This window comes from Schistocerca serialis, chromosome 7 (assembly GCF_023864345.2).
Source record: "Schistocerca serialis cubense isolate TAMUIC-IGC-003099 chromosome 7, iqSchSeri2.2, whole genome shotgun sequence".
In the NCBI taxonomy this organism is placed as follows: domain Eukaryota; kingdom Metazoa; phylum Arthropoda; class Insecta; order Orthoptera; family Acrididae; genus Schistocerca; species Schistocerca serialis.
Genome location: NC_064644.1, coordinates 558,792,840 through 558,819,352, shown reverse-complemented (window position 1 = coordinate 558,819,352; position 26,513 = coordinate 558,792,840). Strand labels below are relative to the sequence as shown.

General features: G+C 43.6%; 1 protein-coding gene across 1 annotated transcript in view; it reads right to left on the bottom strand.

Annotated features, from left to right (window-relative positions):
• Positions 1–23,947, bottom strand: part of LOC126413244 (steroid receptor seven-up, isoforms B/C) — a 556,948-nt gene extending 533,001 nt beyond the window's left edge. The window contains exon 1 of the mRNA XM_050083146.1: positions 23,635–23,947. Coding sequence (XP_049939103.1) covers positions 23,635–23,947 — 313 coding nt within the window. The remainder of the gene's footprint in view (positions 1–23,634) is intronic.
• Positions 23,948–26,513: the final 2,566 nt, after the last annotated feature.

Here is a 26,513-nt window from a genome sequence, read left to right as displayed (position 1 = left end):
CATACAAGTCACCTTGAACAGATTTTAAAAGTTCACGAAAAACAACAGGAAAAATGTTCAGCCTTAGCAGGCAGCTGACCGAGGATTTCACCGGTCATCAGTTCGAGGACGTCTTAACCAGTCACTCGAAAAAACCACGCCCCCTAAATTGGGGGATATTAAATAGCAAAATCACGTACGAAATGTCAAAATAAAGCAGGTTCCGGAGAACAGACATGAATGAAATAAAAACAGTGCAAAGTCAAAATATGGCATTGACTCCATCAGCCAGCGTCTGAAATGTACAACTCCAACTTTTCTCCACATTACGAAGGATATGTGTGTTATACAAAATACTTACGTTACACTGAGCTAGACTTGTAAGTGACTCTCAACGCTAGTATAAGAATTCCAACCGGATACTGAAAATACGTTACTACGCTAACATCTGAGAATTATTACCAACGCTAGAGGGCAAAATTTTCGTGTGGCATCGTATTCTCTCCTACTGCTCTATTCTCTCTTACTGCAATGTGTTTTCTTATTTTCCTACCGTTTCACTTCGTCCACTACACAGAGCTCTGCGGCGTGCACGAGGCAAGCAACTGAACCATGTCTGGGATATAGCTGCACGGAAAGTTGCCGCCTCCTACTGGCGCGTCCGTATCCGCTCAACTGGTGGTATTTGTTGTTAGGAATCGGAGTCCTCCGTTTCCATGTAGATTCTCTGTGACCGTTAAAGTGACCGGGATCACTTGTGCATGGCTGTTCACGCCGAATCGTAGGATACCCAATCTCTTTCAGCTAGCGGTATAAATTTCAGCGTCGGTGATAATCAATCACTCCTCGTATTGACACAGCACTGAAATTGTGGGACTTAACGCATTCCTCTCAGCTAACGAGGAGAAGTAATTTTCGTTGTGTAAGACTGTGCAATATTTCAATCAATATTAACGACCTGGGTTGGAGTTTTGCAGGTGGCCAATGATAATTTATCGTTTGTGTTATGAAGACTGAACAGAATATTCTGTCAGTAGAAGCAGCTATTGTGGAGAGCAAAATTTTATTATTAACTTGTCTGTTATCAGTACATGAGCGAAATCAGGCTTCGGATGGACTGCTTTAATGTTACAGATGCAACTTTCTGTGACTCTGGTTTGCTGTTGAAACGACACCAACGACGTTGATGACTAACTTGTGAGGAGCTCCCACTCTCAGAGGCCTAACGAGGGGAGAGGGCGGCAGCAGACAAGTATGATGGAACGCAAACCGTTTGCGTTATAGTGCACAGAAAATCACGTATTTTACGTGCAGTTCTTTGTAAATTTACTAAAGAGTTATAAGAGTTTCGTAATACTTAGATGCGCATCATTTATTGTTACAGTGCAATTTCTGCATTTGTTATCTTTTAGCAGCACATTACTTAAAGCTTTCTATGCTTCGACACTGACCTGAGCTGTGTCCGTTGCCGTTTGTCTCAAATATCGGATGAGAAATCAACACTAAGTAAGACACGCGATTGTAACTGAGTATTTTCAGGTACTCAGCACGAAGTCTATACCAAGAGACTATTCACTGACTTCATATGTATTCCAGAAAACAATCTCTTGTAACACTGACAGAAGAAGTGCGTGTCAGCAATTAAATCTTGGTCAGCCCTCAGGACAGGTCAGAGCTCAACCTATCTTTTAGTTGACAAAGACATAATAACTTAACTGGCTAAGTCTATGATAAACCCGAAAGTTGGTTTGAAGGAAATAGTTGTTTATTAGTGTCCTGTTCAGGATAGGAGAACTATGTGGTAATGGAAAGATTGTAATACGCACACCTCCACATCTGGCAAAATTTACGCACTGTTCGCTATTGAAACGAGCTATACTGAACTATATTGAAACGAAAGTTTCTAAGGAGCGCACTAGTTTAATTTTAGTAACTGTCACAGTACAACAGGAAGCTGGTGAGGCAAAGTTTGAATGCAGGCAGAAAAGGATGGCTTAAATTTTTCTGGACTGTATTGTAACACCGTCGGAGCTGAGTTAATGTAACCGACAATTACATATTAGAATTAAGTGGTAATAGATGAACGAAAGTATTTGTTTTGAAATAGAGAGCGATATGCGCAGCGAATCCCTGCAGATAATAAACTATTTTTCAAAATAGTAAAATGACTTCATGTTAGAACGTTTATAAAACAACGCGGCAAAATTTATTTACTGAAGTGGATGTGATTTTCAGTAAATTTCGTCCTAGAATTTACTCTTGAGGAACGCACATGTCCAACACAGTGATAATTAAAAGATGGGCACAGTGTAGTTACAAAAGGAGTTTTACCTTTATCTGTCAAAGGGAAATACACGATGACTCGAAGTTTGAAGCTTCACGAATATTTAGTGGTTTCTAAATTAATCACGCTTTCAGATAGAACGTATGGATAAAGAAGTATTACTTTCTAGCAACAAGTGTAACAAAATAAAATATCAAATTTCCCCACTCCTACTGCCTAAAAACGTAACTGACGCGGTCAGTATTCGTGTCAACAAATGTCTTCTTTTTCTGCGGGGGTACTGTAAGTTCGATACTTCTTTGGTTAAGGTTAAAAACGTTTAGAAACATAGAGCGGAATTAAAATTGGTGATGCCGGTCAGATCAAACAATCGCTCCGTCGCATCGTACCTGTTTCTCCCTCAACCGCGCTTCGTGACGATTTCAGACAACTCGTGCAAAGTGGCTCGATGTGTCGTACTGTATCTTCAGTGGATTCACATTGTGATGCCTAATAGGTCCGAAAGACGTGTTGAAACTAGACATAAATTCATATCGACTCGATTGTGCGAGAATAGCGCTCCGTCTATTCATTTGGCTCCGTTTCCAAAGCATCGACTAGACGACGACGACTAAGAGATTTAGAAGTCTAAAACGGAGATGTGGAGTAATCTGGTATGCTACTCGTATGCTGTTTATAAGAAAAACGGACGGCAGTAAGAAGTTGTTTCCGGATACCTTACCTGTAATGGACATTAACGTTGAAACTACTAGGAAGTAAACCGCTAAAAATAAAAAAATTAACCCGAGCGGGAATAGAAAAGAGCTAGGTTAACAAAAAACTCAAAAAAAGAGGTTACTAAGATGGTACTTAGCGTCAGTGGTAATCAGGTGTACACACGGGAAATTAAGTAAGTTTCCGAGCAGTAATCTCTGAAAGAGTGGCGCCGATGTCGGAGAGTCGATAATAGCGGGCATTAGAGAGAACAAAATATCGGTTGCGGCGGCTGGAATTTGTGTCGGCGGGCGTAATAGCCGGCGGTTAGTTAACCACAGACGCAGACGAGTTGCGACAAATGAGGCTGTGCTGCGCCGCTGCGGGGTGGGGGCGGGGGTGGGGGTGGGACCCAGCCAGGCACCGCCACACCTGGTCGCGGGCCGCCCCAGCATGAATACCTAACGCGGCCGCGAGCTGGGTTTTAACTGCCGCCCCCGCCACAGCGTGCGGCCGGTGACTTCCAAAGAAACGGCACCCACGAGTGTGCTACACGCTGAACTCGAGCCCACCCAACGTATTCTTTGGTTCAGGCCTGTTACCCCGCCTAATTCTCTTCCTAGTGATATTCTTTCTTGGCAATTCGATTCAATGTTTGCTTTTCGCCTTTTTTAATATTTTAAAGGTTTCAGACTTGGTCTAATACTAGATACAGAATCTGGGAGGTAACCCAGCGGTTACAGGAATGCTACGGTTTAATGTATACATTTGTGTTGCGTGTTGTTTGCTTCTAACACGACAAATGATTAATAAAATAATTTCGAATTGATACGGATATAATTAATGTAATTATAATTAATATACAGTATGTACAAGAACCAAGAGGAAAAAGGAATGGAAAGGCAAGAACAAAGTGCTCGGACACGAAAGGCTGTAAGACAGTCACACAGGAACCCCCGCAAAAAAACAAAAAACAAAAAAAATTAATCGTAGGATAATGAAATTTTGTAGAAACACTCCTAAGGACGTGGTGGAAAATAAATACTGAATACGCCATTCAAAAAACACATTTTATTTTCCACATGACAGACTAATATTTGTTAACTGCGTAAAATGTTTACGTTTCAGGTTACAAACATCGCTCAGTTTTGCGACCATCTACATCGACGACAGCCTGAAACTATGTAGGAATACAATTTCACAAACGTTCGCAGCCCTTTTAGAACGGTTGACCGTGCAATATTCAGCTGCCGCGGCACAGTTCGTGCGCTACTTGAAGATTGTACATCGGGTATAGCATTCTCAGCCATGGCGACAGTAAGTTCTTCAACAATTTCTGGCGCAGCTGGTCGTCGGCCTCTTCCAGGAGCAATTCCCAATCACCCCTTAAATCGAACCTCTGAATTATGTTCTTCAACCCCTGTACAAAAATGGTTCAAATGGCTCTGAGCACTATGGGACTCAACATCTTAGGTCATAATTCCCCTAGAACTTAGAACTACTTAAACATAACTAACCTAAGGACATCACACACACCCATGCCGGAGGCAGAATTCGAACATGCGACCGTAGCGGTCGCGCGGTTCCAGACTGAAGCGCCTAGAACCGCTCGGCCACCCCGGCCGGCTTCAACCCCTGTACGGAAAGAGAAAGTCTCCGCATACCTTTGAAGAGTCGATACGAAGAGCAGCACCACTGTTACTATTGCTGTTGTTTTGATAAAACAGCTTTACAAGTAAAGTACTGCGCAACTTGTCCAGACCCATGCTGGCTCTCAGCAACTGCAGTGCAAATTGATGCTTGTGTCTCAACCCTGTGTCACCGTACCAGTACCGGAGCGCAACGGCAAGAGATGACTGCTAACAACGCAAATCCTGCAGCGCAAATTCTGAACATCATTCCTATAAAGCTGGGTACCCATTCGGTAAATAGTTTTCCGTCTATGTTGACTGAAGTAGCGAAAGTATAATTATATCCATCCTATACCCCGAACAAACAACGACGGAAATAAAAGAAAGGTTCAAGATTGAGATGCTGCTACCTCAGTAAAGATAAAGAAGAATTACAGAACCAGTTGATTGGAATGAATAGTCTAATGAGTACGGAATATCGACTGAAGCTAAACCGATAAAAGCCGGAAGTAATGTGGGGCTGTAGAAATGAGATTAGCCATAGAGATAAAAAATGTTGGCCGCAAGCTAGACCAATTGAAGGCATTCTGCCACCTTGGGAGCAAAGTAATACATCGTGGACGAAGCAAAGAGAACATAAAAAGCAGACTAGCACAGGCAAAGAGGACATTCCTGGTCAAAAGAAGTCTACTAGTGTCGAACATAGGCCTTAATTTGGCCTGTGCTGAAACCGGAAAAGGTGACAATCGAAGCGTCTGAGATGTGGCGCTATGGAAGCATGTTGAAGCGTAGCTGGACTGATATGGTAAGAGATGAGGATGTTCTTCACAGAATCAGCAAAGACAGGAACGTTGGGAAAACACTGACAAAATGGTTCAAATGGCTCTGAGCACTATGGGACTTAACATCGGTGGTTATCAGTCCCCTAGAACTTAGAACTACTTAAACCTAACTAAACTAAGGACAGCACACACATCCATGCCCGAGGCAGGATTCGAATCTGCGACCGGAGCGGTCACGCGATTCCAGACTGAAGCGCCTTTAACCGCACGACCACAACGGCCGGCTAAACACTGACAAAGGAGAAGGGATAGGATGGTACGTCACGTGTTGTCAAGGAATAGCTTCCACGGGACCAGAGGCAGCTGTAGAGGCTAAAATTTATACGGGGAAACACAGAGTGGAATACATTGGCGCAAGAGAGGTACAAGTGGCAGGCCGCGCAAAACCAGTCAGAGGACCGATGATTTAAAGAAAAAATAAAAAACGGATAACATCAGAGGCGGAGCATTGCCTCAGTTGGACATGCCTGGGGGAGAAAATGTGTAGTTTCACCATTCACCTCAAGTGACTGAAAGAAGTCATGACAAAACTGCCAGATGACGGTTTGACAAAGTGGTTCAAATGGCTCTGAGCACTATGGGACTTAACATCTGTGGTCATCAGTCCCCTAGAACTTAGAACTACTTAAACCTAACTAACCCAAGGATATCAGACACATCCATGCCCGAGGCAGGATTCGAACCTGCGATCGTAGCGATCGCGTGGTTGCAGACTGTAGCGCCTAGAACCGCTCGGGCACTCCGGCCGGCGAGGGTTTGACTCCCTGTAGTGAGAATACGAGTCAGGAGCCCGAAGTATTGAGCCATCTCGGGTCGATAGAATGGGAATCACGTTAGTAATAAAGAAAATAAGTACTTTAGATCCAGTATAGACATAGTATAACATCAGTAAATTTCAGCACCCATAAAACTGATGATGTGCAAAGAGCAATATTTTTCCATAAGATCAACGTGGAGAACACCAGGAAGTTTACCATAGTATTTATGTGCTCTCATATTGATGAGTTTAACTCCAATAGCAGATGAGGCAGCTACTTCGTAAACATTGATACTCATCGGTAATGATCGGAATGTGAACAAAACTTTTGAAAAAAAAAAAGCGATTTCCAATATTTTTTGTCTTCCAGCAATCAAGACAACTTAAGTCAAATTGTAGCACGACAAACAGATTTCGATATTTTTAATTTTGGCAGCAGGCAACCGTTCTTTTAATAAGAATTACTAATAAATTCTTTACTCCTGCGACTTAGTGACTGGTGTTATCCCTTTAACCACGTGTTCTTAGCTGCACTTCTGCTGCGCCAGCTAAAAATAAACTCTGCGCCATCAGTTCTCATTTCTGGAATTGCTGCATCAGAACGGTTAGTTCTCACAAAAGCAAGGATTTCGCTGAAATCTTTCATCTACTTGAGACGGCGATTTCGCAACAACGCACTATCGTTCATGATAACAACGTCGAATTCAAGTGAAGAAAGGAAGGTCGATCAGGAGGGTTTAACGTTCTGTCTACGACGAAGTCGTTAGAGACAAAACACAAGCTCGGACTTAGGAAGACTGTGGAGGGAAATTGGTCGTGCTATTTCAAATTTACCAGCCCCATTTTCGCCTTAAGTGGTTTAGGAAAACCACGAAGAATTTAAATCTGGATGTCAAAAATGGCTCTGAGCAGTATGGGAATTTACTGCTGACGTTATCAGTACCCTAGAACTTAGAACTACTTAAACCTCACTTACCTAAGGACATCAAACACATGCATGCCCCTAGGCAGGATTCGAACCTGCGACCGTAGCGGTCGCGCGGTTCCAGACTGTAGCGCTTAGAACCGCTCGGCTACACCGGCCGGCTCTGGATGTCCAGATTGGCATTTCGACCTACGTATCGCAGAATATGAGTCTACTGTTTTATCAGCCTTCAAGAGAAAATGTTTCTAAAGGTGGAAAAAGTAGGAGACTGAGAGGTGCAGAAATATTATCGCAAAAAACAACCTGACCCACTGCAACAAAAATTATGTTATCATACTATTGTATGTTCATTACTGAGGCAGCGCAAGTTGCACACTTGTACCTCAACACTGAACGGCTTTCGGATGCAAACTGCAGCCTTGAATACGTTCTGTCTATTATTAGCTTACGCCCCGCATAGATAAAATTCTTAATCAACGTTAACTTCTTCAGAAAGGAGGGATAAACCTCAAAGAACCCGGCAGAGAAATGAGATTCGGTGAGTTGCTGAACCTTCTCCAACGCAGGCGGAGTCAAATGAGGCGAGGTGCCAGTGCTGGCTGGCTGGCTGGTACGTGTCACCGTCTCGTGGTTTAATTTTGGTCGCCGTCCAAGACAGAGAGAGTGCACTTAGAAAGCTATTCATCTCCCATTCCGCCTGCCTAGCACAAGGATGTCCCATTAAACACGCGCCGAAGCGTCGCTCAAAGCGTAGACATTCATTCCATTTCTACAATTTTGCAACCGGAAGTTCAACAAGTTAGAAATTCCTTTCTTGTGCAGTTACGCTAGGGGAAGGACATTTGTCTATACCAGAGGTTCCCAAACTTTTCCCAGACGGAACACTTTCGGAATACTCGTATTTCGATGAAACATATTTTAAACATTAATAAAGTTTAAAAAGTGACAAAAATCTGTTTTATTCAGTGATTACTTCAATTTTAAATCATAACTAATAACGGTAAAATGATTGTAAAATGTTTTAAAAATAATTAGTATCGTCAAAATATCGAAGAAATTCGCCATGTTATTAATAGTTTTTCGCGGAACACTTATTCACTTCCCGCGGAACACCAATGTTCTGCAGAACACAGATTGGGAAACCGTGGTTTACACCAACTGTTACACTTTGATGACTTGTAGCTGTAACGCACATTTGTCTGATGACAAGAAAAAAAAATGGAAGCAACATTTTTAGCGTCGGAAAAGAATTCATGCAGTCTTCGTCGTGTCAGATCAGTGACGAGTGACGACACTGATGCTTTCTATTACTTCCTGAATACATAGCAGCTCGCTTTTCGAGTTTTATCGCAGTCAAAACGATGATACCATTGCTCTGCAATGCTCAGAGTTAACGTATTCACCTTCTGCCAGGCACCTAAGTGTCATTTGCAGAGTATTGATACAGATGTATATGTATATGTATCTGAACTATTGTAGTTTCTTGTAGCTTTATACATGGATGTTTCTGGCCTAGAATTATTGCTGCTCGTTCGACTCCCGGGGACCTCGTCAACAAATAAAGTGTGATGAACTCTACCTCACGGTATCAGGAAACTGTTGGCGAAGAGGAATTCATAAATAGTCAACCAACTGGAGTTAGGTGGAAGACGAACAGTGGCTAGTGGGTACCTTAAAATATGCGATACAAGAAAAAAAATATATAAAGCGAGTAAGTAAATAACAGAGATTAACCTGATATACAGCCCGTAACCGAGAGCATTGGACAGAATCTACTATAAGCACAAGAGCTGAAAACTTATGAAATTCATGCCTTTGAGATAATATACATCGTCTAGACGTGACGAGTTCCACAAGTAGAAGAGTCTTTTCTGTCGTGAGTTTTATCGAAATTTCCGTACTGCAGTTGGGCTATCGTAGCAATAGAAACAGACTGTGAAATTCTTGCCAGTTTCATAGCATCAGATCAGCTTATAGGGACAGTCTTATTGTACGGCCACAGGTATTATTCGATCATTCATCAATACTCATTCAGCAAAACAAGGAAATGTGTGTGGGAAGTACTGCATTTGCTTCCCGTATTCGTGACGGACGAAGAAATCAACAAATACACACTTCAATATCCTGGTACAGTGAATCACAGAAGTATTCGATCACCCTCATTGTCCTTGAATGTGAAGTTCTTTTAGAACATTTGAGACCCACGAGAAGCAATTGGCGGTCCATTCTGTAGTGTGAATATTGTCTGACAATGTACCACAAGCAGGTCGCTGTATAATATAATTAACTACGTGAAATGTATATTTGTACTATAAGACACCACAACTTGCAGTCGCTTTATTATTCGGGCACATGTCGCATAGGCTGCGGTGGTGCTAGCTGTAGACCGAGCAGGCTCATTCTGTGCTACGTTGCCCTGTTGTTAACGTGCATGGTGCACAATACTGTGGGGCGGAAAGGAAACAATACGTCGTTTGAAAAGAGAGGACTTGTTATTTTCCATCATGTTAAAGGACGTTCCGAAAGGCAGATTGCCGCATTGCTACCAATAAGTAAGAGTACTGTAGGTGACATTATACGAACATCCAACAGAGGAGATAGAACTGAAGAGAAACCAAAAGCAGGGCGGGGAGATGTAATGGTCGAGTAAGCAGGAAGAACCCTACGATAAATGAGAGGAATAGAAAGACACGACTGGACTTCGCGAAGCAGCTCGTAAATAAAAGTGTCAGTTGGTGGGACTAAGTAATTTTTGTCGATGAACGTCAAGTGCAGATGTTCTCCTCAAATGGAAGACCTATGACTTGGAGAAAACCACGTGAACAATTTCAATCGAAGCATCTGCAATCCACAGTTAAACACGGTGGTGGAGGTGTCATGATTTGGGGTTCCATGTCGTCATATGGGGAAGGCGAATTAGCATTCACTGAAGGTACAATGGACAAGCATAAGTATCTGAACATCCTAAAAGAGAACTTACCACAAAGTGCTACAAGTTTCAGGCTTTCGAGGACGTTCAGATTGTATCAAGACAAAGATCCGAAGCATAAAGCGGATATTGTGAGACTATGGACGCTGTATAATTGCCCTAAGGTTTTGTATACCACTCCTCAGAATCCAGACTTGAACCTAATAGAAAATCTTTGGAGTGACGTCAAACGCCAGTGACATCAAAACAAGTTTTAAAGGAACGAATACTGAAAATGCCGACAAGTCCTGATTATACGTGAAAGCTCGTTCACAGCATGCCTAAACGCTTGGAACAAGTGATTAAGCTAAAAGGACTGCATACAAGGTATTAAAATGTACAAGGTTGTGATTGTTATATTCACCGCCCGAAAACTTTCGGGGCTGTGATAGAGGATATGTTCCTTTACGTATTATTGTTTATGTTGTTTGAGTTACGTTTGCAAATAAGAAAATGCTGTTCTGCTATTTATTACATAGTCCTATACCATTTTGTGCCGAGACTACTCCTGTCACATGTGATGCCTGTATATAATGAAATAGAAATACAACATAACACTGGTGGCCGAATACTTTTGTGAGTCACTGTAATTTACGTGCTACATTTATATGCTGCCGTTCGGTGTGGAGACGTGACTTAGAATCTCATTAAAAAAAAATTGTGCACTTCTACAGCAGAATACATACTGGCTGCCTCGTGTGGTTCCTCTATTGTTCAGATATTCTCCACAGCGAACCCTATTAACTTCTGCTCTGATTTACAATTGTTAGATAGGATTTTTATTACCATGAACCCGTAACGATTTTGGAAACACGAACACACTAAAAGGAAATGAATCAATAATTGAAAATGTTCCCAGTGAGCGAAAGTAGTGGAACAAATGAGGATAAAATGCCATCCGAGTATTGCGAATGGGCGGTGAGCCTTTACCGTAGCAAATAATGAAACCGATCAGAACAGAACAGCTTTTTGGAAACACCATGGATGAGGCAGACTGACGAGTCATAACAGGTATTACTCATAAAATTCGTGGTACTGTGGTTAGGAACATTGCTTTTCTGGTCTATAGCGCCTCAATCTTAGCTCGGTTACGGAAAGGGCACTAGACAACAGTGTCTCATGTGACAGAAATCACATAACTATAACACTCTGTAGTCCGTTGATCACTTGTTAGATTGAAAAATCGCTGCCTAATTTCGCATTAACCTATGAGTCTGCACTAAGAGTAATGAAGAGCTGACGGAGAAGCGTGCGCGCTTCCGCATACCAACTCACATGCTGCGGCTTCTTCTTGGAGCAATTTCTGCTTTGATTCTCTGAGTTTGTAGTCTATACTGAAGTGAAACAGAACGAGAATTCTTGTTTTACGTGCGCGCACGGAGAACAAAACTGTCTCTATTTCTGAGAATGACATAATATAGAGCGGCAGTGTTATGCTACTGTGATAAGACCAGTCGATCTTCCTGACTACTCCAAAGATTCAGCATATGACCTTCGCTCAACTATCTGTAAACACACAACTGGTTTACTTTTCTATCTTCGCTTTTCAGTTTAGTCCGTTACAGAGTTCAATTGGGCAATGCATTCGCGTACCGAACGCGCCTCTATCTAAAGTAGACAGCAGTTACGAATTAGACACAACAAAATGGACGATTATCATTTCTCAAGGAAAAATGTCCGATAAAAAGGTGCTAAGAAAGCAAAAAGCGATATACTCTGAACATAGGACAGGCGACACCAAATTTTGAACGTGTTATCAGGATTTTAGCTAATTTTGATACAAACAAAATCAGACAGTATTGTAGCTTTTAATATAACGCTTGAAACGAGCAGGTTCCCTACGCGTCGCTCTTGATTGTTTTCCAATAAACTGATACGTCAAATGCAGAAGTACATTGAGTGTCCTATCGAGCAATGTAGTAGCACAGGCTGTGCGGTTACAACACTCGTTATCTAATAAAAAATACACTTTTGTCTCTGATTCCGCAGCGGTTTCACCGGATCATTTTATGAATGAACGCAGTATGAGTTGCCACGTTGGGATTTATTGATTTCGAGAACCGTTTGTCTACGTCTGACCGAAGTACGTCAAGGCACTTTAACATCTGCAGTCAGGCAGCTTCAGGGGTGGGATGATTTTTAAAATTTTTGTTTAGTTTTCACAGAAGCTCAGTTATGTAGAAGCCAGCCTCGAGCAACAAATCTAGCCTAACCATTCGGTCAGATGTTCTTCCCGATGCAAACAAGTAGTTTATTTCGCAAATCAGTATAGTTCAATAAACCGATCGTTGTACAGACGTATTCCACAGAATATAGTGTACAGCTTGGGCCACAGTGCCCAACAATGAGTGATTTCCTTGTAGGTTTTCAAGATGATATTCGCATTAACTTATGGAATTGCTTTTTCTTTTTCTTTTTTTTAAAAAAAAAAATAGGTATTTTCAGTCCTTTTCGTTCATCGATTTGGATATAAACCAGTCTTTTGAATTCAGAATGCTTACTGAACAACCGTGTAATTCTAAGGTAATGTACTCTATACGTGGTCAAAATTGAGTCAAATTCTCATTAAAGAGACTGTGAAACCTCAGACTGACTGAATTACGTAACGGAGATGAACTGTTTGCTGCAATGTAACATTAGCTTCTGTTCTATAATATGCGTTCTTTATTGCTTATTTGCTATTTATACATCTTACATACACTTTCTTCTACTGTTATTGTACCCATGAAGTATGAGTTTTTGGCTGCCTGATGTTTATTGATTCCGAGAAAGCATTTGCCTACTTTTGGACACTCGAGAGAACCATCTATAGTCACACAGTTTCAAAGCTGAGATAATTTTTTTCTATAATGGGTTAACGAAGACCGCCACTGTGTCGTATGTAACTCAGGGAGCAATTGCAGCAACCAGTCACTATTTACGTTATGGAATTTACTTTATTCTCATTTACCGACATCGGCTGTTTTGACACTCATACACTGAAGGTGCACATGTAGGACCTCGTATCTATTTTACGTAACCTCAGTGTGTGAAAAAACTTCAAACCGGAAAAGGAGAATAAAATTTGACGATATAAACAGTGAGTGGTGCAGCGAAATATTGTTGACAGGTTTGGCTCAGCATTACTCACACTAGTCGCATCGTTCAACTAAATCAGACTGTGCACACGATAAAAGTGACCCCATCGTAATTGCTATCCAAATTAAGAAATTTAACTCCTTATACGGACTGCCGTCACTTTAAGAGGGTCTTCATGTGCTACGCTACGGATTCCAGCTTTAAGACTAGTCTATCCGGCAGTTAAATATTGCTCACAGGTTTGGCTCAACATTTCTCACATTAGTCCCATCGATGTCTAACTCAGTCCAACTCTGCACACAATAAAGGTGACCCTCAACTTATTTGCTGTCCGCGTTGAGCAATATAACTCTTCTCCATCTGTGGCGAGAGAAATCGCTCGATAGAGGAGTCATAAAGATGGAGAGTATTTTTGTTCTACAGATTTACCAACACTTCGCCAACAGTGAGAGTGTAAGTAGGCTGTTTAGGTTTTTATGTTGGTAACTTCGCGTAGCGCTCTGTATGAAAATCATAGGCTGTGCTGTGTGCAATCTGTGGCTGGTTCGCGTTGTTGGAATATTCGCTATTGTAGTGTTGGGCAGCTGGATGTGAACAGCGCGTAGCGTTGCGCAGTTGGTGAGCCGCCAGCAGTGGTGGATGTGGGGAGAGAGATGGCGGAGTTTTGAGAGCGGATGATCTGGACGTGTGTCCATCAGAAAGGGTAAATTTGTAAGGCTGGATGTCATGAACTGATATATATATATATATATATATATATATATATATATATGATGACTTTTGAACATTATTAAGATAAATTACACTGTTTCTTCTCTATCGAAACCTTTCATTTGCTAAGTATGCCTATCAGTAGTTAGTGCCTTCAGTAGTTAGAATCTCTTATTCAACTGGCAGTATTGGCGCTCGCTTTATTGCAGTACTTCGAGTAACGAAGATTTTAGTGAGGTCAGTGATTCATGAAAGGTATAGGTTATTGTTAGTAGCCGGCCGGAGTGGCCGAGCGGTTCTAGGCGCTACAGTCTGGAACCGGGCGACGGCTACGTTCGCAGGTTCGATTCCTGCCTCGGGCATGGATGTGTGTGATGTCCTTAGGTTAGTTAGGTTTAAGTAGTTCTAAGTTCTAGGGGACTGATGACCTCAGAAGTTAAGTCCCATAGTGCTCAGAGCCATTTGAACGATGTTTATTGTTAGTAAGGGCTATTCTTTTGTAGGGATTATTGAAAGTCAGATTGCGTGTGTCAGTTTAGTGTTGATCAGAATAAGTAAAGAGCGAAATGTGTGAGTACGTTCAGTTCTGCTTAGCTGTTTGAAAATCAAATATTGTAAGAGGTTTATCAGCACAGTAATTCATAAATTTTTCTAAGGAGACGTTTCAAGAGAACCACATTCTGCCGGCCGCGGTGGCCGTGCGGTTCTAGGCGCTGTAGTCCGGACCCGTGATGCTGCTACGGTCGCAGGTTCGATTCCTGCCTCGGGCATGGATGTGTGTGATGTCCTTAGGTTAGTTAGGTTTAAGTAGTTCTAAGTTCTAGGGGACTGATGACCTCAGATATTAAGTCCCATAGTGCTCAGAGCCATTTTTGAACCACATTCTGCTCTACATATCGAGCCCTAATCTATGCCAAAAATGTGAATGAAAATGGATTCAGTAGATCTCTGGAAAGGGGAATGTACCAAATAGGCACGCCCCTGTCTTTTTATAATCCTTTCTCACCACCGTACAACCCTAATTCTGTAGGCCTCGCAAAATCTAGTGTACCCTCGGCAGAATATGTTTAAACTGTGGAGGATGACATGTGCTGTCTCACTGCATACATGGAAGAACATAAGATCTCCCAAGTGCGACTGTGGAGCTGCTAGACCGCTAATCACACATTTGAAGCTCGCCCACTGACAGCCTCTAACTGGCGACCGTGCCGATTTCCTGCATGTTACCGAAAATACGGTAGAATATTTCAGCAATAAGGACATTCGGCTGTAGTCGTGTTTCCGTATAGTTTGTTCTTTTGCATTTTTTTGTATTTTGCATCTTTTTTACCGGCCTGTAAGTTTCGTATGCGTATTTAACTTTTCTATTGTTTCTATTAATTCGCGTCATGTAATACGCCATATGCTAAATCAGTAAATAAATATTTTGCTTCTGAACAAAAGTTATTTGGCGCGGGTGAGATAGCTATGACAGCCTGTAGTACAGAGCTGGCTGTACGGTGTTTCTCGGTCGCTGTGCCCCGAGCACGGTCGGCGCGCGCGGTCGCTCTCTGGGAGGACCAGAAATTGGCTGCCTGCCTCTGGAGCGAGGGCAGAGCCGAGAGGGACACCGGAGCAGAGTCGCGTGCTGGCGCCGCGCGTGCCCGTGTCGCCAGCATCCCGGGAGCGTGCCAGTCGCGTGACCGAGCACAGCGACGGGGAACCTGTTCGGCCGCACCGCCAGCCGGTGACGGCTCCTCTCGCCTCGCATCGCCTCACAGCCACCGGCAGCTGCGCCGGAAGGGTGCAGCCGTGAAATCCAGTCTCAAAGGCAGAGTGCGCCGAGCGAGAGCCGCGCGCCTCTGGCTAACTCTGTCCGATATCTAGCGCGCGGCCCGGGCCCTCTGGAAAGGCGACGCAGACTGGCGGGCAGATACCGCGCCGCGCTTCTGCTGCAGATAATACTACCTAGCGAAACCCGCCTCACGTTCTGACTCATCCTTCTCTGAACATTTTGCTGCCTCTACAGCGCTGCAAAACAAGATGTCAGCTGTGAAACTGCTAATGACGAAGTCTTTTTCGCAGAGGATCAGAATGACATGGTTAGAAATTTCCGCAGAGAATATCGACAAATGATGTTTAACCATTAACTGGCCGGCCAGTGTGGTCGAGAGGTTCTAGGCACCTCAGTCCGAAACCGCGCGACTGCTACGGTCCGAGGTTCGAATCCTGCCTCGGGCATGGATGTGTGTGATGTCCTTAGGTTAGTTAGGTTTAAGTAGTTCTAAGTTCCAGGGGACTGATGACCTCAGATGTTAAGTCCCATAGTGCTCAGAGCCATTTGAACCATTTTTGAACAATTAATTGAGAGAAGATGAAATATCAATTATTCAAAAACAGTCTCAATCGCATTTATTATTATTATACCGCCAACCGGTTTCAACCCGACGTAGGGGTCATCTTCTGGGCGTTTCACCATTGGTCGACTGCTGGGGGTGTCACTCCTGTCTACATAACGGCAGGAAACTATGAAACTATCATAGACTATGTAGACATGAGTGACACCACCAGCAGTCGACCAATGGTGTAAACGCCCAGAAGATGACCCCTACGACGGGTTGAAACCGGTTGGCGGTATAATAATAAATGCGATTAAGACTGGTTTTGAATAATTGATTAATAATACTAATCGCTGCTTCACCTCCACAACCATGTTGTCCAAAAAGAAGATGAAATATTTGGTCAGTGGAGGTGTGTTTGAGTGTGTCAAGACCTGGCCTTAAGTTTTGGGGTAGAAAAATCTGTGAGCTCTTATAAACATTTATAAGTCGGTATTAACAATGGTGGGTCCAGAAAATGTGAAACAAAGAACTGCAATAGCCATAGTAGACAAGAAATCGAACAATTAAATGGATTTTTAAGGAGCACACGTATCAGTCAAGAAACGAAGATCAGGGTATTTTAAACTTCCCCGCATCCCAGTAGATGAATACCGGGCTCGTTACCCTGTTCCGATACACGAACACGTAACACATTTGCGCACAGAATTTACTCTACTCGCACACAGAATACAGGACTGATTACCTTAGCTGTTTGGCCTTCTTAACTAGTGATCCAGCATCAGCAGAAACATGGGAATTTACTGAAAGAATTAAAAGTAACTTATTACCAAAGAAGATGGGATTTTGGAAGTGCTGCTGTACATTGGCACTGCTGGATAAATCGAGCAAGGTGGCGAAGTGGTTAGCACACTGGACTCGAATTAGGGGGGGGATGACCGTTCAAGTCCTTGTCCGGCCATCCAGATTTACATTTTCCGTGATTTCCCTACATCGCTGTAGGCAAGCGCGTGGATAGATGCCTAAGAAGTTGACGCAGTGGGTTACTAGAACAACAACAACAACTAGTACTACTACTAATACTAGTAGTAGCAGTAGTAGTAGTTACAGCAGTAGCACAGGAAGACGCCCGAAAACAACATGGACAAATGGAGTCAGAATAACTACATCAGGGAGAAATTTTCAGTATTGGAAATGTGGGAGACTTCTGAAACTAGAATGCAAGAAAGAACTATGATGTATGTAGAAACGCAGTTTAAAAACCTGTGAAATATTTTGCTGTGTAAAACAAAGGCCATTATCTGACTAATATTTTTCCCACTCAACTGTGTATTTATTGTTTTAATTTATTTGCAGTCGATTTGTAAAAAACCACGGCTTCATCGACAGGCACTTTCGCAGTGTTATTGATGTCCTGCACCAGTGCAACAAAAGCAACGCCGTTGAAACCGTGGGAGCGAACAGGAACGCCACTGTTACACGCAGAGGAAAGGCAGCATATGTGGAAAGAGTACAATGGAAGCCTTTGCGAGCGGGAGGAACTGTCTTGATGGAGTCACACTGGACGAAACGGGGGTCGATATGGAAGGCGTCGGGGATCAGAGTCGAAGTTCAGCAGAGCTTTGCAATACTTGCGATCAAACAAAGCGGAAGGCATAGCTAACATCCCTTCGCAATTTCTAAACTCATTGGAGAAATTCGCAACCTCACGACCACTGAAGCTGATTGTTAGAATCAGTCTGGGGAGGTACCATCAGATTTTTGGAAAAATATCGTACACACGATCCTAAATACGAAAAGGGCAGATAAGCGCGAGAATTATCGCACAATCAACTTACACAATTCACTCATCCAAGACACCGACAAGAATAATGTACAACTGAATGGAGAATCAAATAGAGGACCTGTAACATGACAAACAGATTAGAAAGGTAAAGATACCACAGAAGCACATTTGCTGTTGCTTTTGATAATGGAAGGAAGTCTTAAAGCAAAATCAAGGCACTTTCACAGCCTTTGTCGGGTACAAAAAGCGTCGGACAAGGTAAAAAAGTGCAGTTTGTTCGAAATTCTCAGAGATAATGGTGTAAGTTATAGGGAAAGATAGGTGATATACAGTATGTACATAAGAAACCTATACGGGACAATGAGAATGGAAAACCAAGAACGAAGTGCTCACATTAACAAGATTTGTAAGACAGGGGTGCAATCTTTCTCCTCTACTTTCCGATCTCTGCATCGAAGAAGTAACGACAGGAAGGTTCAGAATGGGATAAAAATTCACGGTGAAAGAATATCAATGACAGATTCATTGATACATCCCTATCCTCAGTAGAAGCGAGAAATAATTGCAGGACATATCGAACGAAATGAACAGTTTAATAATGACGTACTATGGATTGACAGCAAACTGAAGAAAAGACTTAAGTAATGAGGAGAAGCAGAAATGAGATCAGTCAGAAACTTACCACCAAAATTGGAGACCACGAAATAGAAGTAGTTAAGTGGCTATGCTACCTTGGAAGTAAAATCACGTATGACGGGCGAAGAAAGGTGAACACAAAAGGCAATGGCCAAGCATCGGCAAAAAGGACACACCTGGCGAAGAGTAGTCTACTAGTATGTAATTAGTGGAAGACATTCCTGAGGACGTACGCTTGGAAGTGAACTGTGGTCTGTGCGAAAACCGGGAAACAAGCGGCTCAAAGGGTCTGAGATGCCGTGCTGTAGCAGATGCCGAAAGCAAAATCACTTTATCTGTTGCTGGGAATAAATGGCAAGCAGAAGAAATACTTCAAACATCTGACGGCTTTTCATCTCAAGCTCGAGTATTCAAAAGATGTGGAGTATAGAGGAAATTCGGTACATTCTTTGAAAACATAGAAAGGTTTCCACCAGCCGCAGATATGGTGCCTGCTGAACTTGACGTGGTTGGAGGAGCACACTGCAGGAATGCCTGGCACTTGAGATGTAACTGAGGCTGGCTATTACAGAACAAAAATTCTCTGACGCCGTGTCACAGGAAAACCTTCGAGTGGAGAGACATTATCCAGCAATTACTAATTCGGATCACGGGCGTCCACGCGGAAAAATTCCTATCGCGAGTTTAAAATATCAGCAAAGCGTCAAAATATCAAAACGAATGTGAAGCATATTGTTTCGTTCCAACTTCATATGGCAAGATAGCTGAAAGAAGGGACGTACTAGTGAAAATTGTCAGCATTGCGAATACGGAATGTGCAGAAAATTTAAGCAAAGACAAGGAAATAATTTGAAAAGCTGTCTTCTGAAAACAAGAGTGTTTTAGAAATATTACTTATTAACAAACGTCAAAAAGGTAGGGCTACTAGACAGCTTTGCGATGATAGACATCAAGGACAAACGTTTTGTCCTGTAAAAAGAGATGAATTTGTACTGCTGGTTACGTTTCTGTAACGAGGTACCGCACCATACAGTAGAAACGTTAGTTTTTTTTTTCGCGTCAGACAGATAGTGTACGTACTTTGTGGTTTGTGAATGTGCTATCGCCCACACACAACAGGCTATTCATAGAAACAATAGGTGGCAAAATATGGAGAAAATTTGAATGTTTCAGGCACAAGGATTGTGTGGAAATCGGTTCACTATATCTTCCATCTACATTAGGAAAAAATATATACGGAGGGAAAATCGGTACTGTGTTTGTGTGCGTGTAACTGGCTTCGTTTGAACCTGTAGTAATTTTTATTTTTGTCTTGAATATTCCAAATATGCGTCATTAAGAAGACATACGTAAGAATCGATGGTAACAACATTGCAATTTCTACGATCATAAGAACCGAACTCTCGCTGACAGTGAAGGCTAAGGTGACGTTATGTAAGCGTAAAATGCACTCCAGGAACCGGCCTGCGTTACACCAGTCTCCAATCTGAATCATTAAGCAAGGAATACCTGACAAAGAAGTAAAGAGTAAGATGGAATCAACTCCAAACGCAAGAATTTCACACAGTACCTGGACACATTATTACAATGTGATGGGTGGCAAAATTGTGCCAAAGTGACATACGATACCAGACTTAAGAACAGAGGACGCATAGTCATGATGCGTCACATACGTACCCGAAATATATTCCGCTATCATGAAGAGATAGGTTTTAGTGCATCTCAGCGAAACAGAAGTCGTGGACAGCGAAAGGAAGATATGTGGGTTGACTTCCCAGCCATAGAGTGGTTTTTATTATCGTATGAGAAACTAGAAGAAAAACTGCAGTTAATACAGAATACTGTCCGCCGACTGATTTATGCAACACAGACTGCAAACCAGTCACCTGAGTAAATGCCGATCACAGTGTGCGGATGGCTACCACTACATTATACACACAAACACATACACAAAACCGAGGATGATGAAAACATGAGAGCGCATTTGTACGAAAACTGTGCAGATACGACAAAACAATGACTTTATACAGTCTCTGTTTCTTTTGTAATTGCGCTGTTCACTTTCGCAGTTACTTTTAGTTCACACCGACTGTTGTCCATAGGTTAACAAAACGCGTGCAAAATAACGTTCGCTACGTTTCACACGAGCACCGTACATCTTTTGACTGAATGGCGCATTTATAACGTGCTCGATCAAACTGTTGCTTCGCAACGAAGAAGCTCTCATTTTTGAAAGTAACTTTATTACCATCGCACCTAACGCAAGCCAGTGAAAAGAATGTAAATGCATCAAGGTGTATTGCTTGTTTGTATGGTTATGCACCACTACAAAGAGCTTCCGCCGTGTGAATAACCTACTATGACGCAATTTAATAAATTATAGAAAGATAGAAATGAGGGACAATTTAGCCAGATACATGAGTGTTGGAGAGGGAAGACTTAACATCTTGTTGGGTAATGAGCTCGCTAAACACCGATATTATTTGTATATTCAGGGTCACCTAAGCAATCTAAGCAACGTGGCGTCGTATTGAGCAACAATAATGAAATGTATTTGTGTCGAGTCATGTACTGTCACGCGATTGCGGTGCCGCGCGCCGCAATTGTTTCTCAACAGTAGGTTTTACTGCTGGCGAAAAGAAAGAAGGAAAATGACTATCAATGTGGCATCGAATGAAGCAAGGTTGATAGAGTGCTGTCCTTTCGTAGATTAGCTATGCTCTCTCTTAGTTGTAGTGCAATTCATGCGGAACTGTTTGGTTAGTCTGTGCTCAACACGTTTAATCTGTCGTAGGTGGTGTATGACTTACGCAAGGTATATTTTTAAATGTTTACCAGTTTTTGCGTTTAGTGAACGTACATAGACTTCTGTGGAGAAGGGAAAAAGCGCTGCATGTAAAGTGAGTTATTAACACATTATGAATAGGAAGACGTTGCAAAACAGTCAACTAGTGTTAAGTAATTATATTCGAGTACAATATGCGTCTCTGGATAAGGAACGTAGAACATTTGTGTTGACCTATGTTCACAATCGTCTGATCGCTGTTGACATCCTGTAGCCTACTAGTGAACTCTACGAAAATGGTATGTTCACATGGTTAATTTATTTCCCTCTATTTCCATAGCGAAGTACTATCACTGCAAGAAAGGAGGAAAAAAGCTATTAATATTAGCCATTTAATAACATTATAAATGGGCAAGAAAGCAAGTCTCTTGGATTGACTGCTTAGTTTACGCAAAAAGTTCTTCACATGGAAAAGGCTCATCGTCATTGAAAGAAAATGACCTTCACACAAGCCTATCTTTATGATGAAATTCGTAAAGCGCCAAGAGAACAGGCAGGCGATAGACGACGACGGTAACCGATCTTCATCAAAGTGTAATTAATAGCATCGCGGTTTTGAATCCGTCGCCTGAAACGAGAACTCCATGTTTTTAACTAATAACTGATCTCAGATTTTGAACATAAATTATAAATTTGATCCGGCGTGGAATATTATTACTCACGAGGTTTGGTCTACTTCAGGAACTACTTTTCGCAAAGTAATCGCTAACTTCTCTTGCAATAAATTAACATCCATGAAAAGCTTTCGTCTTTATACGTCTTTTCATACGGATGATCCGTACTTACACGGCAAAAGACATTGAGCGCTTAAGCGAAAATACTTGTTTCGCTGACAAGGAACCCCAACAATTATTAAGCGAATGTGCATAGATAAATATATATTAAAGAACCATAGATGTGAATCCATGTGTTGAGTCTGTGGAGTGCGACGGTAGTTCTTCGGAAGAATTTTACGGCACTTAACACAAGACGACATATCAACGGCAAGTTCGTGTAGCATTAAACGTGGTCAACCTTATGTGGCACATATTTCTTTGCTCATATAATGTGTGTGTATTTGTGTGTGTATGTGTGTGTATTTGTGTGTGTATGTGAATACAATGGCAGAAATTTATGAAAGCTTGTTACTTCGAGAGCTGTGGTTCATAGTAGCACGTTCTTCAAAATTTCACGAACCACAATGACACCACCCGTAGCGTCAAAGTGGCGAAACAGATTTTAATCACAATCATAAAAAAAACTGGACGATTGCCGGGTTCTTATGCAGAGGGAGGAGGTGCCACACGGTGAGAGAGAGAGTATTACGTACCTATCACCAGGAGCTTGCTACCTTTGCAGCAAATCATGCAACAACTCATCACTTTGTTGAAAAACGCCTTCTATTGGGGTCTGTAGAAAATCGTCTGCGCAGTATGGCTCCAAGACTCTTAAAGGTCGCCATAATGTAATACAAATCACAAAATACGATCCCCACACGTCAATCATTGATGAACTCTTTGACACTATATACACAAGATAAAACTGGACGATTGCAGAGGGAGGATATGCCACACGGTGAGAGAGAGTATTACGTACCTATCACCAGGAGCTTGCTACCTTTGCAGCAAATCATGCAACAACTCATCACTTTGTTGAAAAACGCCTTCTATTGGGGTCTGTTGAAAATCGTCTGCGCAGTATGGCTCCAAGACTCTTAAAGGTCGCCATAATGTAATACAAATCACAAAATACGATCCCCACATGTCTATCATTGAAGAAACCTTTGACACTATATACACAAAATATGTCTTCGCTGCACAATGATGTGGCGATAAAAGTAAAATCACTGTTGTTAAAACGCACAGTACGTTGTCTAACAGAGGCGATACAATTTCGGTTTTGGGTAGGAGGATCGTATAGCACGAACGTTTTTGATGCAAAGTGACACTAGGCAGCAATTTTCGATTACTGGCCTCCGAGTGGAAACAGGACACAACCAACACCTACGCGACACGATAATAACGCTGTTAAATACAGGACAAGACAATGCACATCTGAGGGCACCTGTACCTGCGGAGTGCCAGGCGCGACATTAGAGAAGAGCACACTACTGCCGTGCGGGGGGCTCACACACTCTCGGGCATCACCGGGAAGGGCGTCGGCGGGAGCGAGCGCCTGCACACGAGCCCCGACGCCACTCACCTTCGCACGTGAACTGGCCGTAGTGCTTGCCGCTGGACTTGTCGCCGCAGACGACGCACTCGATGTTCTGGCCCTTGTCCGAGGAGTTGGACCCGGTACCGCTCTGCGAGGAGCCGACGACGATCTGCGAGCCGCCGCCGCCGCCCCCGGAGCTGGCCGACGCGGAGCCGGGCGTCGAGCTGAGCACCAACTCATCGGGGGCGGGCGGGGGCGGCGCGGGCGCCGGGGCGGCGGCCGGGTGGTGCAGCACGACGCCGGACGCGGGGTCGCGCCACGCCGAGCCCGCGCCCAGCGGCGGCGCCACCAGCGCCATGGTGCGCGGGAAGCCTAGCTCCAACGTGGTGACCGCGTGCCGGGCGCCGCGACGAGACGAGACGGGTTACAGCGCTCGGGCTGGGGCGCGCTGGCGGCGTGTGCAGCGTGGCGACGCAGGTGAGTCCGCACTGCACCGCGGTCGCGCGCAGACTGGCGGGGCGCAAGCGGGCGGGCCGGCGCGGCCGCGGCCGCGACCTGACCCCTCCCCCTCCCGACGGCCGCGCCCCCCACCACGCGACCCGGCTGGCCCGGGGCCCCGCCCCCTGGCACCGCGGGCGCGCCACGCCAGAGGTCGCCGCCGCGCCAATGGCAGGTGGCGGCCCGCGGTGGGCCGGGCCAGCCGCCCGCGGCGCGCGGCACGCGCCTCGCGCCCCGCGACCTGCCATCGCTCCGGCGCGCCACTGGCGCCGCGGCGCCCGCCGACGCACGTCGACGCCGCGGCGCTGCCGTCGCCGGCGCAAGCGCCGCGCCCGCCGCCATTGCCGCTCTTTCCTGCGAGGGGGTAAAATTGCTTTGCCACGTCAAATGTCGCTCCCGTACGTCTATCGTAATGACAGACTAAGTGACAGTTGAGAACAGAAAGGGGGACGCTGTGTGTTTGCCGTTACGCACAAATACAATACGGGTAGGATGGAAACCACTGTGCTGTTCCATAAAACGTTTCCCGTTAACATAAAGTGTCGAGTTCATGTTGCCGCACCTTAATTCTCTCGCCATTTTACTAAACAACATCACAGTGAAATAAAGCGTATAATAATAAATCACAATATTTACGGTATGTTGCAGACCGATATCGTCGAGCAGAGCCGACTGCCAACCGTCATTTAGGTAACAGACCGGCATAAGTAAAGTCGTAATGGCATTGTTGCCTAGGAGGTCTCGAAGCGCGGGTTCAGTCTCCTAACGGGGAAGGTGGTTCTGTCCTTCGCACAAATTGGCGCCTTTCTTGACGAAGGCTCATTTATTATTTTTTTTTTTTCCATTTAGACAGCTTGGGCCCGTCATCTGATAAATTCTGTGCGGGCCGTAGATCTTCAGTGAGTCCACTTATCCGGCACTCACGGCGCCCACCTCGTAGCGTAATTCGAAAAGGCAGCTGAGGCTGTGGACAGCATCGCCCGTGCACCACCATGAAAAGATCTTCTTGTATGAGAAACAGTGTGTGAAATCTTATGTGTGTGAAATCTTAGGGACTTAACTGCTAAGGTCACCAGCCCCTAAGCTTACTCACTACTTAACCTAAATTATCCTAAGGACAAACACACACAACCATGCCCGAGGGAGGACTCGAACCCCCGCCGGGACCAGCCGCACAGTCCATGACTGCAGCGCCATAGACCTATCGGCTAATCCCACGCGGCACGTATGAGAAACAGCTGTGGTTACTTCTTGGAATTATAATTCGCCAAATTTGAAGTTGTGTGTTTAAGCGTGTGTGTCTAGGTAAATGTAATTGTGTGTGTGTGTGTGTGTGTGTGTGTGTGTGTGTGTGTGTGTGTGTGTGTCTCATGCTCTCCAATAACATCAAGCATGCCACACACCTTAAAGCCCCCATCAGACGGAGGATCACCATCAACAGCGTCACAGGCTCTCACTTAAAATTGTTTAAATGGCTCTGAGCACTATCGGACTTAACATCTGAGGTCATCAGTCCCCTAGAGCTTTGAACTTACACACATCCATGACCGATGCAGGATTCGAACCTGCGACCGTTGCGGTCGTGCGGTTCCGGACTGAAGCGCCTAGAACCGCTCGGCCACAGCGGCCGCCGGCTCTCTCTCCATGAGACATTGAAGAGAGGTTTCGAATATAACCCTGGATATTGGTGCAAAATCTGGTATCCAGAAAATTCACGCTACTACTCCTTTTCTCCTGCTTTATAGACCCCTGCAATCAGTTCACATTCGTGAAATAATTTTTTTGGTTTTTCTTTCTTTTCCTTCCTGGCGAATGTTTTCATTTTGCGCACATTCATCTCATACTTGGTGCTGCCTACCCTTACAACAGACCAAAGCATTTCATCGACTCAGTGTGCGTGAATGTGGATTCCTCGATCGTCCCATCTCAGCTCTCCTCCCCTAACGAAAATAATTTGTTCACAATATCTGCGTCACCTATCTGCTCAAATTCCGTTTCATTTCCATTGCTATTTAACCAATCGTATATGTATTCGTCATCAACGGATCACAGCCAGAAACCTGTATTCTAAACGAAAACATTCCTTCTTGTCATAATGGAATACTTGAGTTTTTGTTTTTCATTTTTTCCATATATTTCCGGGCTATGCATAATCCACATCTTTCAGGCCAAAAATGATTTTTAGTAATTTACTAAGTCATGAACTTCATTACGACACTAACATTTATCAGAAGATGTGTGCTGATTGTCGGGTATGAACACAATATTCAAAGGGAAGCTTTCATGCTGTGCTCTAGCCACAGTAGGCGTAGCATCTAGTCAGTTAATAATTACAGTATTACTACAGCGTTCGATACCGACAAAGAATTTAAAGAAGTACATTGTCTACCGGCTACTTAAATGAAAAAAATTTAGTTACGTTAATG